The following is an 18,609-nucleotide window of genomic DNA, read 5'->3' as shown; positions in this document are numbered from 1 at the left end:
ATGGTTCAGAGGAGGAAGATGAGAATGGAGTCATTGTTAGGAGGGTCTCAAGAGCACTGGGCCTGACCCAGCATGGCTTGGCTGAGCCCCTAACTTATTGTGTCTTGAAGGTTGGGCCCCTTGATGGTTCTCCAGAGGACGCTTGGTCTGGAAGATTTTCAAGTTTCCTTGGCTTCTGGAAAGAGGGAAGATAGAAATGAGAGCTCAGAGGCAGGAAGGAAAAAATAGGTGCAGGGTGTGATGATGAAATGAGTGGCATAGAGTGGAGGTGAGGTGAGGCACAGGTGAGGGAGCCCTGGCAGGGCTGGGTTATAATGGCCTCCGAGGATTGATTCAGGTAGAGGTGACCAGAGGCCTGGATGCTCCAGACTGAAGGTCATTCCAGACATCCAGGACTTCAGATTGGTCTAACTCCTGTCCTTCTTGGGTGACTCTAGAAGTTTCCTGAGAGCTTTGGGAAAGAGGCCAGGAAGATGGGGAAAAGAGACAACAGTTGGGGGCAGAGTGGACTGAAGGTAATGGTTGATGTCTGAGGCTTTTCCTACATAGTGACCAAGTTCTGTCCTTTCCTGTCCAGGGATGTGGGGGCTGGTTAACAATGCGGGCATCTCGACATTTGGGGAGGTGGAGTTCACCAGCATGGAGACCTACAAGGAGGTGGCAGAAGTAAACCTCTGGGGCACGGTGCGGACAACGAAATCCTTCCTTCCCCTCCTTCGAAGAGCCAAAGGTGAGTAGAAGATATCCCCTGCCTGACCCTGGACCTGCCATAATGAAAGACCTATCCTGCCAGAGGCAATGTCCATACTAGCAAGGCTGAGCTCCTGACTCCTGGGGCCATGCTGGGCCCACAGGTGGTGGCAGGCAGGGATATGTGGCTTTCAGGAAGTAGAGCAGGTGATAGGTCAGAAGTCTATGCATCCAGGTGTAGCAGGATCCGGCCACTCTTGGACTCTGTGCGCAGGCTGCATATAGACATCATTGTATCATTGCATGCAGTTAAATAAATGTTAGTGTATCCATTCTGTGGGTTGTTACACCAAAGCAAAAAATGAGACAGTTGTAGTATTAAATTTAAAAATAGTAATAATCAAGATTAGAAATTTGGAAAATAGACAAAATATCCAAACCATATTGGATAGCTGAATATAAGCAAACCACGCAAGGGTCCCTGGTTCTGATTTTCCCCCTGGCATAGCAAACAATTGAGGTAAGACCCACAGATCTATCCCAAAGCCCCAGCAACAGCAGGAATGAACACAGGGGTAGCCGTAGGTTTTAAAAGGAAACCCAAACTCTTCCATGACTTAGAGCTTAAGAGGTTTCTGCAAGGTGCCCAGGACAGACTGTGTGAGCCTTTTTGGGTGTGCTCCCAGGGCTGAGAGGGGATGTGGAAGGTCCCTGTTACCCCCAAGGCTGGGCCTGTGGCAGAGACTTTTCAAAGTCACCACTTTTCTAGTGCCCAAGACTCTGCCTTCATGTCATCAGCATGGGAATCCCTGCCCATGCCCCAGCCTGCTTCTCTTTGACTATCTTGGGCTCCATCCAGTGAGGAGTTGGAGAGTGGAGCACCCCAGCACCCTCTCTGAGCCCCAGGGCTTTCCGTATCAGTGCCAGCCTCAGCTCTAGGTGATCTACCATCTACATTCCTGCATTCATCTTTCGTGTTGCCGCAGGTCAACACATACTTAGCAAGTCACTTATCTGCACATCTTACTGGGTGAGCTGAATTTTAAGCTCCGTGAGGGTAAGGAGGAAGCTTTAGGCTGCCCAGCATCAGCCCTTGCCTGAAGAGAGCACACAGATCCACATGGGTACCACTCTCCCACCTCCCATGTTCTGCCATTGCTTTTATCCCCAAGGTATAGTCACCAGGCTGAGCTCAGTCTGATTTTGAGTTAGTTGTGTGTTGTCCATTATGCTGTGCCCTCCTGGTATGCAGGCCTGCTTCTCGCTCATTTCTCCTTCCCTGTCCTGCCTGGCCCAGCTGGGCTGCCAGGGAAGATCAGGGATGCTCACATTGATGGGTGGCCCAAGCTGGCCCTGGCTACCAAAAGAAAAGGTCCCCTGACCCTGGGTGGTTCAGAAGCAATTCCAGTCAGGCCTCTGCATTGCAGGGCAGTGCCACCTGAGCAGGTGTTTGTTGTCTCTCTCTGTAGGCCGTGTCGTCAACATCAGCAGCATGCTGGGCCGCATGGCCAACCCCGCCCGCTCCCCATACTGCATCACCAAGTTTGGGGTGGAGGCTTTCTCTGACTGCCTGCGCTATGAGATGTACCCGCTGGGTGTGAAGGTCAGTGTGGTGGAACCTGGCAACTTCATCGCTGCCACCAGCCTCTATAGCCCCGAGCGCATCCAGGCCATTGCCAAGAAGATGTGGGACGAGCTCCCTGAGGTTGTCCGCAAGGACTATGGCAGGAAGTACTTCGATGAGAAGATCGCCAAGATGGAGACCTACTGCAACAGCGGCTCCACAGACACATCCTCCGTCATTGATGCTGTCACACATGCCCTGACAGCCACCTCCCCCTACACCCGCTACCACCCCATGGACTACTATTGGTGGCTGCGAATGCAGATCATGACCCACTTGCCGGGTGCTGTCTCTGACAGGATCTATATACACTGAAGAGTGACCTTTTGGGGAGCCCTAGAGGGAGGGAAGAGAATGGGGGAGGGAACTCATATAGTCACCTTTTGATTAACCACTTGTGGATTATCTCATGTCCTAGGAGGCCCCATTTTAGCATTAACCAGAGGGGATAACTCAGCCTGACATGTTGATGTGGTGAGTAGCTCAGGCCTTCACAAATGGGATGGGGTGGGGGGCCCAACTAAGCCTCAGGGCAAACATGGTGTATCTATCTAAAGTTTATTTCATACAAAGATTTTTGGAGAAATGTCTTTATATTAAAAACAGATTTATTCTAGAATAGAATCCAGGTTCCTTTACATTTTAAGCCAAAAACATCAGTTCAAAAAAATTTGATCCTTAAACCTGCTTCATGAGTAAAGAAGGACGGATTTTTTTTCTTCTGTACAATAATCTGTAGCTCTGAGAGAACACATGAATTAACCCTTTTATTGCTTAGGAGTGGCCCATGTTTTGTTTTTCTGCCACAGATGTACAAACCCTTCCCATTTGCATTCCGGAGCCACTTTGGATCCCTTTATCCAGGAATCCTCTGGCACCTCTGTCTTCGCCTGAGCTTTGCATACCAAGTGCCCACTGTATACCTCTTTGCACATCCATGGTGCTATATGACCAGCAGGCAGCCAGTGATTGACAGTAGGCTGTATGGTAGGGGTATGGATCATTCTGGAGATTTCCATTTGAGATTTCTCCACTGTCTTTGAGGACTTGGTCTAGACTTGTGTGGAAGTGCTCCATAGTTGAGGGAAGTTTGTTGGTAACCTTGGTTTTACCTGCAGTGGGACTGGTACTGACTGGGGTTGCAGATGGAGCATCAGTGCCAAGGCCAGTACTGTGACACCTTCTTCCAGTGGCGGTCTGGGTGCCTGTCTGTCTGTGTGGTACACACACACACACACACACACACAATCACACACTCACACATGTGTACTCACACATGTTCATTGATGGCTTGTTTTTCCGCTATGGCCATATTTATACTTCTCAAGTTTGTGTTTGAAGCCTACCATCCCTACAATTGAGCAGGACCTGGATGTTTGGACCCAAACAGGGACCACCATCTTCCAGGTGACTGCAAGCCTCTGGGAAGTCCTGAGTGCCAACTTTGAAAATCAAATTAAACTAGCATTTTCCGCCTCTCCCAGGAAGAGCTAGGCCTGCCGCTAGAGGGAGCCCAACTCCTCTGCAGCTAAGCCCCAACTCTGAACTTCCATGCAAGCCTGAGGTCTCTCAAAGGGTGTGTGATTCCCACCTGGGAGATTGCCTGGGGGAAAAAAAAGCAAGGCCCCTTTAGAAACAGTATTCCTGCCCTCTTAGCAGCTGCCTGGCTTGACCCTGGAGCATGGTGCCAGGAGAAAGCAGGGGTCTCCTAGCAGCTGGAACAGGCCATGGGCACAGAGAGTGCCAAGGCAGGGTGGCTCACAAAGAGCAGATTCAGCTGGCCTGGTGGGCCTTTGTCCCCTTGTCTTCAACAGGGATGCTCTGTCTTAGCTCCTGACTGCAGGGTGAGATAGAGAGGGCCTAGGGGGCAGGAGGGAGGCAGGGCCTCCAGAGCCCAGAGTGGACCCTTGATAACCATTGTATTTACATATCAATGAGATGCTTTTTTTTGTACCACCGAGCTGGCCTCCAGCAGAGGCTTTCAAAATCACACTGTACATATTGGGAGGATTTGTTTTCATGCTTAATAAAGGAAAATGGATTGATGCCTGGAGTTACACATGTGCATTCACCCCTGGGAACTAGAGGGAGGTAGGGATGGCCACATGCTTTGAGTCCTGATCAGCAGTCAACAGAACTCTGGAGAAGCCACGTCTGTCTGTCAGGGTCTTCAGTCATAAGCAGGATTGCTGGGTTGGCTCACAGCCTGTTCTGGTTTTTAATTTGTATCCCAGTGATTAAAAAGTCCAGGGTACCTTCCCTCCAATCTCAGTGCTAATTAAAATTTCCTATTTTCCGTTCACCTTCTGGCAGCTTAGAACCTAGCAGGATCTAGTTTTGACCTTTACAAGAGATAAGTGGGGAGGGCAGAACAGGTTATTCCCATTTCATAAGTGACATAACTGAGACCCAAAGAGGGAAAGTGACTCACCTATCATCACAGTGGGTTGGGACAAAACGAGGTCAAAACAAGTCTTCTGAGTGGTGCTGTTCACCGTCATTGCACACAGTGGCATGCACAGCTGGGAGAGCTGAACTGGTTAGGGTCTCTGAGCAACTAGAACCTCGGGGCTTGTGTGCCCACAGAGGGCTACCACTTCTTATTGGGGTGGGGACTTTCCAGTCTCACTGTCCAGTCCTGCTGGGAACAAATGATGTCCTCAGGCCCTGCCTTTGGTAGAAACTGCATCTCCAATATCCTCGCCTTAGAAAGGTCACCTGCTCAGTGAGGCCTGGGGACCCATGCCCTGAGTCCTGCAGCTCCATGCCAGGGCCTCGTGAAGTATATGCCCATCTCTGAAGTAGGAGGTACTAGTCAGCAGCTATCCTATACTAGGCCCTGTGCCACGTTCCAGACTGAATTACATGTCCCCTCTCCCAGATTCATATGTTGAAGCCCTAGCCCCACATGTGACTATTTGGAGTTAGGCCTTTTCAGAAGTAGTTAAGGACAAATGAAGTTGGAAGGGTAGAGTCCTAATCCAATAGGACCATCAATAGGAAGAATTGGGGCCTAATAAGAAAAGGAAGACAGACTCTCTCTCCAAGCCTCTCAGACTTTCCATAAGTGTGTGAAAATAAATTTGTGTTTAAGGCCAGTCCTTGGCATTTTGTTATAACTGCTCATGCTGACTGATGCAGCCAGGAACCAAGTATTCATTCATTATCTTATTTTTCTTCCTTAGGACCTGTGAAGACAGAGGACCTAGCAGCTCCTGCTGGTCCTTGCCCCTGCTAATCTTGTCTGCCATCCTCTGTAGTGTGACTTTGAGCCTCAGTTGGTGGTGCAGGAATGAGGAGAGGACATTGCAGACAAAGTATAGAGCTGTGGGGTGGGGCTTCAGGCTAGTCTCAGCCTGTACACAGGACCTCTGCTGGGACCTAGGGTCTGTGCTGCAGCCATCATGAACCCTCCTCTGTTGGCTAGAGGCTGAAAATAACTTTTTGCAAGATGTTCCGGACAGTGCCTTATAACTGAGTGCATGTGAGGTTGTATGAGCAGGTGACAGACTGGCCTGATGCTGCCTATGTGGCTGGGCCACACCTTTGCCACCCATGGAAGACAGTCTGCCAAAGACTCCCGACTTGTAAAGTCTATTCACTTTCTGTATTTCAAACAGCCTAGTCTGGTACAGGTACCACGTGAGGCTCCCAGGCTTGGGCAGCTAGATAGCAACCAGGCTCATGTGTGCAGTGCTGGGCGCGTCACCCAGTCAGTTCGCTGCCTCTTCTCACCTGATGCTCACAGTGCCCTGGCAAGCAGGCAGGGTGGGATCACAGGCTCATTTCACAGATAAGGAAACAGGCTTTCCCAAGTCTCTCAGCACAGGAGTGATACAGCCCGTGGCCAAGCCAGATCTGTCTAACCTCCAGCCCAGAGCTAGTGATGCATGAAAAGCCAGGCAGATGGTACCAGGATCTAAAATAAGGAGGGGAAAAAATACCTCAATTATGTAACAGAGGAATCTTTAAGCCTATGCACAGTAACAACCACAGAGTACGACCACGCGGGCCAGCTCCTTCTTCCCTGCCCCCTTTGGGCCCTGAGTGCAGCTTCCTGGGAGACCGTGTGCCAGAGGAGCCCACCAAGACAATCTGCCTTGGCTGAGCTAAAACTGTTCTCAAAGGGGCTTCTGAAGGCAGCCCTAGGAATACCAAAAGCCCTATCTGGGAGCTGCCCTCAAAGGGCTCAAGGGCCACAGGAGCAGAGCCTGAGACCTGCAGTGGTTGGTTCTTTTCAAAGAGCTGCACAACTCTCTGGGGCACTGATGGAGGCGAAATAGCCCAGGGCATGAGGGGCTTCTCCAGTGTGTGCAGGCACCCAGGAACAATGATTTGTGAATGGTAATTTCAGAAGCACAGAGTGAGGAACTGTTGGTCCCAGAACTAGGGACTAGGGCCAGGGTCAAGGGCTAAGAGAGGTGGCTGTGACCCTCACAACCTCAGAGAATCAAAAGGGACCCGGCCATCATCAAGCCTGACTCCCAGCCTCCTGGATGAGGAGCCTGCGGGGCTTGAGGCCCTCCAGTGACAAGTGGCTCATTACTTCCTGAGAAAGCATTTCCTTGATTCAGAAAAATGTATCCAAAGACCAAGGCCAAATCTACTCAACTAACTTAACCCCTTTGGCACCTGGCTCTGACTCAGACCTCCAGAGAACAATGTAAATCTTCTCAAAGAGCTCTCTGAATATTTGGAAATGACTATCATGCTCAAGAACCTTATTTGACAAGCTTTCCATACACCCTACTACCCAAACAGAAGATATCAGCTATAGTTATTCCACCCTCCTCCTGTGTTCTTGATGACACAGGAAGTTCTTGTCCCGTTAGCAGCCCAGACCTTGGAGACAGGTTTTAATGCTGACAACTCCTCACATGCATGTAACCAATTAAATGGATGCATTGGCACAGATCTTTCATTCCATTATAAGTAGTTTAGGATTTAGGCAGGATCATTATTCCTATTTTACAGATAAGGAAACTGAGCCTCAGGAAGATGAAATGATTAACCTGAGATTACAGAGCCAGAAAAAGGGAAAACCAAGACATAAACCTGTCCTTTTGGTTTCTATCTCTAGGGCCCCAGTAATGGTTTGGATGTGAGGTGTCCCCCAAAAGTTACTGTTCAGAGGTGAAATGATTGAATTATGAGAGCTGAAACCTAATCAGTTCATCCTAGTTTGAGTGGACTGATGGGGTGGTGACTGTAGGCAGTGTGAAGCATGGTTGGAGGAGGTAGGTCTCTAGAGGCTGCCTTAGAAGGATTCAACTTCCCTGTGGCCCCTCTCTCTGCTTCCTGGCCATCATGAGCAGAGCATGAGCTGGTGCTCCTCCACCATGTCCTTCTGCCACGACGTCTGCCTCACTTGGGCCCAGAGCAATGGAGTCAGCGTACTATGTTCTAAACCTCTGAAGCATGAGCCCAAATAAACTTTTCCTCCGCTGAATTGTTCTTGTCAGTTACTTTGATCATAGCAAAGCAGAGCTGACTAACATAGATAGACCCCTTCCAGTACCCCTGGGTTGCCTCAGTCTCCCCAAGAGCTGGGTTGGACTCAGCTCGGTGAAGGAGCATTGGGGTGAGAGGATGAAGAACAACTCCCTTCTCAGTACTGCAGAGCGTCCTGTGAAAGAGAGGCCCAGGGCTGGAGTTGTGGCTCTGTGGTTAGAGGGCTTGCCTAGCTCATGTGAGGCACTGGGTTCAGTCCCCAGCACCACATTAAAAAATAAACAAAATAAAGGTACTGTGTCCATCTACAACTAAACATATTAAGAGAGAGAGAGAGAGAGAGAGAGAGAGAGAGAGGCCCAGCCTTTCCTGTCTCTCAAGGCACAAGTGTCGGCAGCATCTGTGGGATCGCCCAGTGGCCTCAATCCTGATGGAGGACCTTAGAGTGGGAACAGCGGGGGAAAGAAGCATTCCCAGGACTGAGCTGGGGACCACCTGCCTCCCCATCTACAGAGCTGTGTCGGAGAGGGGTGTGAACAGGACAAAGCTCGGGAGACGTCAGGGCCCAGAAATACCTTGTGCTGCTCTCAGTGAGAATTACTCTCTCACATGTCAGGCTACTCTCACTTATCAAATTATAGGTGAACTTAATTACAGCTCATAGTCACCACACTGGGCTCTTCAGAAATAGCAGCAAGCGGACCGTGCAGCTTTAGCTGTAGCCATCTCCATTTTTGGATGAATTTCCCATTGTTTCCAGGGTTTCCAAGGGCAGCTGGACTCCGATATTAGGCAACAAGGGTGGGCATGGGCTGCACTGAGCACTCTCCTGTACTGACCACCACCTTGCCGGCCACTCAGCCAGGGAGGGCTGTGCTGAGCCAAAGGCTGAGTATTCTATATATTGGGTGGGTCACCATGCTGAGGTCTCTCCCCTGCTTACCTTGTGTTGTGCACTAAAGTCTTGGTTCATTCGGTCTGACCAAAGGTGCACAAAACGTGGTGCAGGACTTGCCAAAAGTCACAAAGAGCAAGCAAGGTGCTGGATGAGAAAACAGGCCTCATGGAGACACAAGGTCACCTTCAAAAAAACAGGATAAAGAGCAGCAGGCCCCTAGGGACTGGTGAAAGTTCAGTGACATCAGGAAGGGCATTGTAAACTTCCCTGTAGGCAGGTAGGATTGACAGACTCTTGTACCTGCGGAAGAAACTGACGAGAGGCACAGGGTGAGTTTAAGGGCTTTGATGGGAACAGAGAAGCAATGGCTAAAGGGAATGCAGATGCCATTATTGAGCTTATATCTAGAGGTGCAGCCCACTCATCACAGCCCTGCCCCCTACCCTGCACCTTGGATTATTTGAGTCTCTGTTTTGTGCCAGGCCTTGGGTTGGGCTTAGGGCAGGGGTACAACAGCAGGCTATGCACTGGCTTCCCAGAGCTCACCATCAAGCCCAGTGTAACCCAGGGTAAAGTGTCATGATTTTGAGGAGGAAGTGAAAGTCTTTATTCTATCAACTATGAGTGGAAAATGTAGTTATTATCAATCTACACACTGCCTTCTCTGTCTTCTTCCCTGCTTAGCCTCAGACCACAAGCTTGATATTTTATGACATAAAAGGAGAGGGTATGACCCAACACCCAACAGGGAGCTTTCTTTCTTTCTCTCTCTCTCTCTTGGTTTTTTTGGTCCTGGGAATTGGACCCAGGGACAATTTACCACTGAGACACTTTCCCAGTTCTTTTAAAATTTATTTTGAAACAGGGTCTCCCTCAGCAGATTGGCTTGGAACTTGGGATCCTTCTGCCTCAGCCTCCTTAGTCACTAGAATTACAGGGCTCGGCACGGGTCATTCTTTACTTGGGATTTCCATGACTGTCTCCAAGGAATAACAAGAAGTGAGTGTCCTTGGAAGCCTAAATGTCAACAGCATGACATGGGCAAGCAAACAGTGCTGAAGACTGCTGGCACAGTGACCAGGCAGGGGACTCCATGACACGCTGAGCACATGGTGTAGAAGCTGCAGGCAGATCAGACCAGATGGAGACTCAGTCTGAGCCCAGACATGGGAGAATGGATGCCACCTCAAGGGCCGTGACTAACTGGAGTTTTCATCCTTATCTGTGTAATAAAATGCACCATGAGATAAATATGCACAATAAAATACAGTAGAGCATATAAAAGGGGCCAGGATGCTCTTGGTTTTCTGCACAAAGAAAAGGGTGTACTTGGAAAGTCCCCAAGCAGGCAGCCCACAGGAAAGGGAGCCTGGTGATGCCCTGTTAGAAATGGAAGGGACCTCAGAGACCCTGCAGCTGAAACAGGTTTTGTTGGAAGCTTTGTTCTGGGCGAGGCTGGTTAGAAAGATGTTTGGGAGCCGGATAGACCTGACCTTGATCCTGTTCTACAACTTCCCGTTTGTGTAATGCTGTCGAGTTATCTGGTCTCTCTGAGCCCCAGGTTTTTATGTCTCTGACAGGGGATTTCTTGTATCTTGCTGATTAGGTGAGTGTACATTGGTGCAGGGGAGGGGCTGCAGAGGTGCCCCTGCCAGTGGGGTCAGGGCCTAAACAATTAACCCTTTCTATGGCCACTCTGCTTCATCCTTCCTGAAAACTGCATAAACCTCAGGTGTGCCAGAGGCAGAAACAGAAAACTGGGGAACCCTCAAAATCGAACCACAGCATCCAGAGCCCTTTCTACTCATTGGTCAAGGGTGGGGTGGGAGGTGTTTAATTTCCTTTTCTACGTGCCCCATCTGACAGCTGAATGCAGAGCACACTACAACCTTGTGTCACCTCCTTGCTAGAAATCTCTGAAGGGGACACTGAATGGACTAGGAAACTGTTGTCCAGAAGGGATTACACCTACAAGCCCCAGTAAGCCCAACCCAGGCACAGAAGGGGATATTTTCTGAAGTGCAAACCCTCAAAACTGTCTAGGGGGATCATTCCATTTCCTTGGCTTATGGAAGGAAATGGCCCAGTTTCTCGGCCCCCAGTTGTCTGTGCTTGGCACCACTTGGTTCTGTCTTACCAGGCCCTGGCTCCCTGTCTTTTCTCCTTGAGCATTCAGGGTTGAGAAGGGAGTGTGAAGTTGTCTAGAATCAGGCGGCAGGAGATCTATGGTGAGATTTGATTCCCAGCCTCCAGGGGTTCCCAGTCCTGTGGGGTGGGGGCGTGGGGGATGGAGTAGGTGCACTGCACCACTTTTAGGAACTGTCACTCAGAACAATCTGGGCTATAAAAAACGGACAACCAGGGTTTGTGGGAACCTAGGGGAGGGAGAAGGAAATTCCGACTGGGTAGATTAGAGGTGCTTCCTAAAGGAGGAGCTTCACAAACCAGTGGTGTTTCAACAGGTAGAAACAGGAGGCAGGGCACTTGGCATGGGGAAGGCCCAGCAGCTGCAGCTCAGGAGGACAGAATCATTAAAGGGAAAGTGCCAACATTTGGGTAGATTTGAAGAAGCATTTGGAAATAGGGGGCTGGGGAAAGGAGTGGGTGAGATCTCCAAGGGCCCTACTCACTCCAAGTGGACCTCAAAGGCCATTTAGATCCTTAGTTCCAAAACTAACTCTACATGAGTCTCCTGGAAAACTGGCTAAAAAGCAGAGCCAGTAAGCCTGGAATGGAGCCCAGTGGTCTTGCTTCCAAGAGGTTATGCCAAAACACAGCTGGGAAAGGGATGGCCAGAGAAGAGGGAATGCCATGACCTGAGTTAGTGACAGTCCTGGGGCTAGAACCCAGGTATGCTCCACCCTGGTCTATACCTTTGCCCTGCAGGCATGTGGGGGAGCTGGAGCATCTTTGACTGTGGCTTTGCCTATCCCTCTGGTAGCTACCATCAGCAAAGCACAAAAAGGCCTAGGGATTTGTTTAGAAGCCCAGAAGCCCCAGGGCAGGGAGAGCTGATAAACTTTCCTTTTTTTTTTTTTTTTAGTTGGACACAATATCTTTATTTTATTTATTTATTTTTATGTGGTGCTGAGGATTGAACCCAGGGCCTTGCATGTGCTAGGCAAGCACTCTGCCACTGAGCCACAACTTCAGCCCCCCTCCTTTTGTTTTTAAAGAATTTTGTGGGTGAAAGAAAGGCCAACAGGCAGGGAGACAGATGTGCTGTGAGCCAGCAGAGGCCAGGTGCATTATCATTAGCAGGAAAAGAAGAAAGCCCCCAGTGAAGATTTGTCCTTCAATTACACACTTGGATTGTGGCAGTGGCTGGCGATCTTGCTTCCCCTCAGTCTGAAGGTGTGTGTCCTGTTGTGGGCAATTCCTTCAGGCTGTGCTAGCCTGCCTGCTTGCTGTGCCCTCTGACCCCTTGGAGTCACCCATAGCTTTGCTCAGTGTCCCTTCCTTGGCCAGGAGGGGGCAGTCAGCAGCCTCTCCAGTACCCTTCCTGTCTAGCACGAAGCCTGAGAAGCATCTGGGAGGTGGTTGAACAGGATAGGGCTTTCTAGATCCATGGCCCTATGCCTAAGTTCCAGTTCTAGTTTTCAGTTGTGGACTGAGCCACTAGGTCTGGCAGAAAAGAAGCAGCATGCTCCTATCCCTGCTTTTTTTTGCTCAAGTACCTGGTTCCTAGGCACCTAGTTGCTCTAAATAAGCCAGAGGCTTACAGGTGGGGACTGCTACATGTTCTTAATATGCATTCTCCTCTTCTATAGGAATGTATCCACCAACGTTTCACAGGGCACATGGCTGCCATAATAGACTACATAAAAGACTACATTTCCCAGGTTCCCATGTGGCTCAGTGTAGTCATGTGACTATGTTCCAATCCAATGGGATATAAACTGAAATGACACAGAAGCTTCCTGATCCTTCCTTAAGATATTGTTTATAAGCACCCTTTGGCTCCTTCATTCTTTCATCCTTCTGCTTGGAACTTGCTGCCAACTTGGACCACTTATTATTTATTATATTCAAAGCTATTTATGGCATGGCAACAAGATAGTGTGTGGATTCCAGACAGAGGGGAACTACTTTCCACCATTTCAGGTTTTACATTTTAGAAGAAATAAACTTATATCTTTTCTGCATTACTCCTTTTTCGGGATTCTTTCTTTGCAAGCAAACCAAATCCTACCTAAAGTAGGTCCCTAACCCAGCTAGACAGAAAATGGGGAAGCCATTGCCTTCACATGGGACAGGAAGACAGCTGCGGTAATAGGTAATGAGCATTTGTCAAACACTTCCTATATGCCAGGCCCTGGGTGAAGCACATTATATGCATAATTCCATTTGATTCTCTCAATAATACTATGAGGCAAATTTTATAATTCCAATTTTACACCTAATTCAACTGAAACTTGCCCAGTCAGTTAGAAAGTGACAGGATTCAAAATCAGACCCTCTAACTGGCAGTCAAGGCCCTCTAACTGTTCCCCGGGCAATGAGGAGGGTCCCTTTCAAGCTGTCTGCAGCTTTCTGGACCTTATGTGGGCCACTGGGGGTCGCAGATCTTCTTAGATTGGAAAGAAGGATTCACAAGATTGTGACTGCTTTGAAATTGACCACAAAACAGGTGAGGCAGGGAGCAACCCAGACTATAGTCTTACTCCCCAGACAAAATCTTGGCCTTGAAATGTGTCAGAGGACTAGTTCCTCTCCTTAAAAGAAGGTCTCCTCTCAGAAACATCCTCCAGTGAGCCCATCTCCTGTTTAGTGCTGAGTTAAGACTCTCAAGACTCCTCAAGCCCCCCACTTCCCCTACCCGGGGCTCTCCCACTACCTGGGGACCATGGAGCTTGTGCTAGGGGATCTTATACAGCAAGGCCTTTTGTTTATTTCTTCAGCACATCAAACACAAAATGTCTAAGATAATAATGGATTCCATCCTGTCAGGAAACCCAGCCATGTCCACTACCAGGTGGCCATGTCACCCGGGCAAATGCTTTGTTCTCTCTGGGCCTCATTCTTCTCAACATAAAATACAAATAGTGGGCTAGGGATGTGGCTCAAGCCGTAGCGCACTCGCCTGGCATGCGCCGGGCGCTGGTTTTGATCCTCAGGACCACATAAAAATAAAATAAAGATGTTGTGTCCACCAAAAACTAAAAAAAAAAATTAAAAATAATAAATAAATAAAAATAGTAATAATAAAGACAACATTTTTTCCTAACACATTTTTCCCCCTGGGATCCAGGCACAATGTGTTCTAAATGCTTTACAGCATAAATGCACTTAATCCTTATAAAAGCCTTTATATTGCAGATGAAGAACCCGAGACATGGAGGAGTTCAGTTGCCCAAGGCCATGCACAAGGAGAATGAGGACAGGTTTGAAGTCAGCCCTGAAACCTGTGTTTAGTAACACAGTCATTGCTCAGATGGCCTCTCCGGCACAGACTCCACGTGGTAAAGATGAAGCAGGGTGTCTGGGTGGAATAGGGGAGGGTCTAAGCCCTCACCTTGTCCACCTGTCCTAACATAGAAGCCCTCCCCTGTGCCCTGAGCAGTGTGAAAGCCATAAAACCCTTGCTTGGTGTCTAAGGGCCCATCTGGGTGGAACATTCTGAGAATGGCTCATGTCCAGGAATTGCTGGGGTTTGGAAGGGCAGGGACAGAGTATGGGTTCTGAACAGAGAGGATGCAGTGCTCTGCCGTCTGACACCTAGGACTGGAACTAAGGGCTTCATGGGAATGTGTCTGCTGGCTCTCAGCACTGTGATCAACCCTCCAAAAGGACCTGTATGTTTTCTAGGAGAGCAAAATTCCTACCCAGGAGAGTGGGGGCGCAAGAGCTTTTTGCTTGTCCAGGGTGGGTTGTGTGGTGCCCTGGCACCTGTCCCCAGCACAGCTCAGCCACTCTGCAGCTGCAGGCAGCCAAGTGGGAACTGGCTGGATCAGGAGTCCCAGGAAACTGGCCCTTCTCCAGCACCTGCCCCACCCCTGCAGGCCCAGCAGCTGGACGGGGGTCTGCCCTCCAGGTTGCCCAAGTCAACCCTGAGTTGCCTCCGGCTCTGTCCTTACTGCCAGTGGGAAGGTAAATGATAAAGCATGTGCCCAGGTGTCAGTGCCTGTCGGTCCTCCTCCCCATGTGGATCTTACCAACACTCAAGCACCTGGCAGGAAGCCCACCCAAAAGCCCCACTGAAAAGTCACTCTGTCTGGCTCATGGCTCATGCAAATGCTCGGTGCCCACGGGTGGGATACTCCTGATGGGCCAGTCTCACATTGAACACTGGTGAAGCCTGGCAACCAGTGTTCTGTGGAGCAGTGGAGGAAAGCCAGGGCCTAGACTCCAGGAAGGACTTTCCCCAGCTCTGTCCCACTTACTTCCTCTTTATTCCAGCAAGAGCCCTGGGCCTCTGAAACACCCTCCAAATTCTGATTATTTCAAAGGAGACCATGAGTCTTCTACTTGCCCAGTGAGATGTCGTTGATTACAACTATGTCACAAATTGCCCCCATTTCCTACCCCACACACCCGCAGGGAGCCTGTCCTTAGGGCATTATAAATAAGCCCTAAATGAAGCCACTTTTCTGCTTTCTTGCCTTCCTCTAATGACACCACATTGTCCTGGACAGGCACTGTTTTGTGCTAAGGGTCAGACTTGCATCTGAAGTGGGTCTTCTCAGTTGTTTGCCTTAACAGCTGGTTTATTGTGTGGTTTTGGTCATCTTCCCTCCATCCTCTCTTTGATCTTCACTTCCCTATGTGCACAATGATTCCTCAGAAGAGTCTTATAAAAGGTTCACTCTAAGATCTTGTTAAAGAAACACACACACACATTTTTAAGTTCAAAATCGCTGACCTGAGGGCCTCACACCTATGCAGGGAGTTTGTGTAATCTTGGCTGAAAATTTTTCTTTAACCTTCACCATCTCAATGCCCTGGTCTGATACATTTCTCTTCTCAGTCCCTGGGCTGAGCCTAGCCCCTGGGGATGCGGGGCACAAGAGACATCATGAGGCAAAGGACCTGCTGCCCTCACTAGTGACAGTCATGAAATTATTCTGCAGAGCTCCCTTCTCCTGGAGTTGAAGACATTTCTACTCTGTCCCCTCTGCATCCCCTGTCCAGGCCTCCTCCGTCCTGACAGTCTACAAGAGAGTAGCAAGAGCCTTTCAAGCATAACAAAGCCTGGGCACCCCACTTTCATTCTGACACGAGAGACAGGAATTATTTTCCCCATTTATGGATGAGAAAACAGGCTTGAAGAGATAAAGGGACTTGGGCCAGAAAACAAAGCAAAATTTTGGCAGAATGATGTAAAACTCCTGGCATCTTGATAACAAGGTAGATGGAGACTCCTGCCCCCCCAGTCCCCAGCTGGGACAGTGGTTCTGAGAGGTGTGATGGGGAGAGAAGAAAAGAGGGCAGCTGAACCAGTCCAGCCTCTGGGACCTGGGATAACAGCCCAAGCAGTCAGGGACAGGAAAGGGTGGGGGCAACTTCCCTCAGTGTCCTGGGTCCTCCAACACTGCCTAGGGCTCAAGGGCCAGGACACTTCAAGAGACCAATAGAGGGTCCTGAAAGTACCAGCCAGAGGCAGGAGGGCCCTGATCTAGGGATAAACATACCCGCTGATGAGGGGGTCCTTTTCTGTGGCACTTTCCCTGACATAGGATGGGAGTGCTGTGTGAGCAGAAGAGCTGTCCCTGCCAGCCAGCCAGCCCACAAGGCTCTGGAAATCTCCCTGAGCACCGCTGGCAGCATCTTAAGAAAGTTTTTCTGCTGTTCCCAGGATGGGCCTTCAGGCACCCTGCATGGAAATCAGTGCTCTGGTCATGCCCATGTAATGCCTCCTGCTGGGAGTAAGAGGGAATTTACAAGGTGCAGTCCCACCAGAGGCCAGCAGGGTAGGGAGAGCAGAGAGCACCTTTGTCCCCATTTGATAAACGGACAAATAAGACTCAGGGAGGGAGTGACTTGTCCAAGGTCACAGCAGGTCATTAGAAGACCCAGGACTGGAATCTGAGCTGAGGGCCCTGATGCATTAATTCTAGCTCTGCTGTGGGGTTTCCTGCTCCAATAAGGCCACAGTAGCCTCTCTGGCCAGGACAAGAGCAGTGTATTCATCCTTTTTTCCCTGCATTTCCCAATGACAAGATGATCCTCTTCTAATAAGAAGGAGGACAAAATTCATACAAATGACTTAGGGAAAAAGTGCTTTCCACGCCTCCTCCCAGCTCGAGCCAATCCTGGGAAGTGGGTGTTGGGAGGCCTAAGTCAGCAACAGGTTCTCTAGGGTATCTTGGTCAGGAGGACATTTCTTTTGGAGTCTTTCTTCTTCTGTAAGATGGAATGAAGGATGAAATTCATTATTCTGGAGCATCTCCTATCAGAATTGCCTGAGAAGTTTGTACAAAAACCAGACTTTGGGGCTGCGTTTGTGGCTCAGTGGTAGAGCGCTTGCCTAGCACTGCGAAGCACTGGTTTGTTCCTAAGCACCACATTGAAAAAAAAAATTTAATAAAGGTACTGTGTTCACCCACAACTAAAAAAGAAAAAAAAAAAACAAAAAAACTGGACTTCACCTCCGGCCGAGAGGATCAGCTCTAGGGCTGGGGAAATCTGTGGGAACCCTCATTGTTAAGTAGTTCCCTGGGTGAGACCACTAGACTAAATAGTCCAGAGGCCTTTCCTGCTTGATGTTCTCTTAGTCAGGAAGTGTGGCAAGTGCACTCTGACTCTGCTTCCTCCCCTGCTTTGTGCTTTATTGAAGGGTTCTAGAGGTGGAAAAGTATCTTGAACAGATTATCAGAGAGCAGACTCTTCAGGGAAAGCACGAGTCCCAGGAGGCACCTGGCCACTGTGGGTTCTCAGGCCTCCATGTGATATGTGTTTCCCAGGCCTCCCAGCTGGGGTAGATTAGGTGACCGACCTGATGGAGGTATCTCCAAATGGAAAGATGTATCTAGTGTGGCCAAGAGCCACAGATTTTTGGAAACTCCAATTCTATCCAAAGACTGCCTGGCTCAAAATAGTTACCTTCCCTCCCCATTCCAAAAGAACCCCTAACTTCCAGTATGCCCAAGTGGCCACAACCACCCCTGGGTATTTGCATGCTCGGCACTCACGTGCTTGCCCATATGGATGGGCCAAATGTCACTGCCCTCTTGGCTCCAGGCTAACCCAGCCATGATTCTTGGTGGCAAACAATAGAAGCCAATTCTGGCTGACTTGGGTGGAGAAGGAATTTATTTGAGGGTATTAGGTACCATTGGGACTCACTGGAGAAAACCAGGCTTAGAAAAAGGTAGAAATTAATCTGAGGCCTTTCAGAAAAACGCATGCCATGGAAATTCCCCAAAACTAAAGAGGGGGTTTAGATGCTGTGCAGCCCACAAGATGACAAATGCCCACTCCTGTGTAGATGCAGCATCCTGGGAGAATGTATGCCTCAGAGAGAGGTTGGTGGTTTGGGCTGTGGTTACATGTTCCTTTCTTCTAACCTGGTTTCCAACCCTGCGTGCCTCCCATCTGAGAAGGACCTGCTAGCAATTCCCGCTTTTCTCCACCTAATTGATTCATCATGAGCTTCTTAACCTGTTTTCCACACATAGCTAGTGGCGCTGCTAGCTTCTGTGCTGATTCCATCCCGGCACTCTGCTCTACTCTCACAAACACCCTATCCCATGTCTCCCCAGTCTGCCCCCCCAGAAAAATGGCATTTGATGTCCAAACCATCTGCTGGGATCACATATTTTTCTCCAACCAATTTTCTCCCTTATCCAATTGATCAAGAAATATAAATTTATTAGTCATCTACTATGTGCTAGTCACTATGCCAGTGCTGGGGGATGGGAAGATCCTATCTTCATGGAGCTTATAGAGTGGTGTGGGACTCAGGCTTTAAAGCCTCACACACCTACCTTATTACCAACTGTGACAA

At 49.3% G+C, this 18,609-nt stretch overlaps 2 protein-coding genes across 4 annotated transcripts in view; one reads left to right on the top strand and one right to left on the bottom strand.

Annotated features, from left to right (window-relative positions):
* The window catches only part of Bdh1 (3-hydroxybutyrate dehydrogenase 1), a 60,909-nt gene extending 56,549 nt beyond the window's left edge, over window positions 1–4,360 (top strand). For all 3 annotated transcript variants that reach the window (XM_077795367.1, XM_077795366.1, XM_077795365.1), the window contains exons 6-7: window positions 578–730; window positions 2,160–4,360. In XM_077795367.1, the coding sequence (XP_077651493.1) occupies window positions 578–730; window positions 2,160–2,629 (623 nt within the window). In that variant the 3' untranslated portion in view covers window positions 2,630–4,360. The remainder of the gene's footprint in view (window positions 1–577; window positions 731–2,159) is intronic.
* Apod (apolipoprotein D) overlaps window positions 1–18,609 on the bottom strand; it is a 356,333-nt gene that overhangs the window by 156,331 nt on the left and 181,393 nt on the right. The window lies entirely within an intron of this gene.

Source organism: Urocitellus parryii, chromosome 2 (assembly GCF_045843805.1).
Source record: "Urocitellus parryii isolate mUroPar1 chromosome 2, mUroPar1.hap1, whole genome shotgun sequence".
NCBI classification, from domain to species: domain Eukaryota; kingdom Metazoa; phylum Chordata; class Mammalia; order Rodentia; family Sciuridae; genus Urocitellus; species Urocitellus parryii.
The sequence above is the reverse complement of the archived record's forward strand: the minus strand, read 5'-3'. Positions and strand labels throughout refer to the sequence as shown.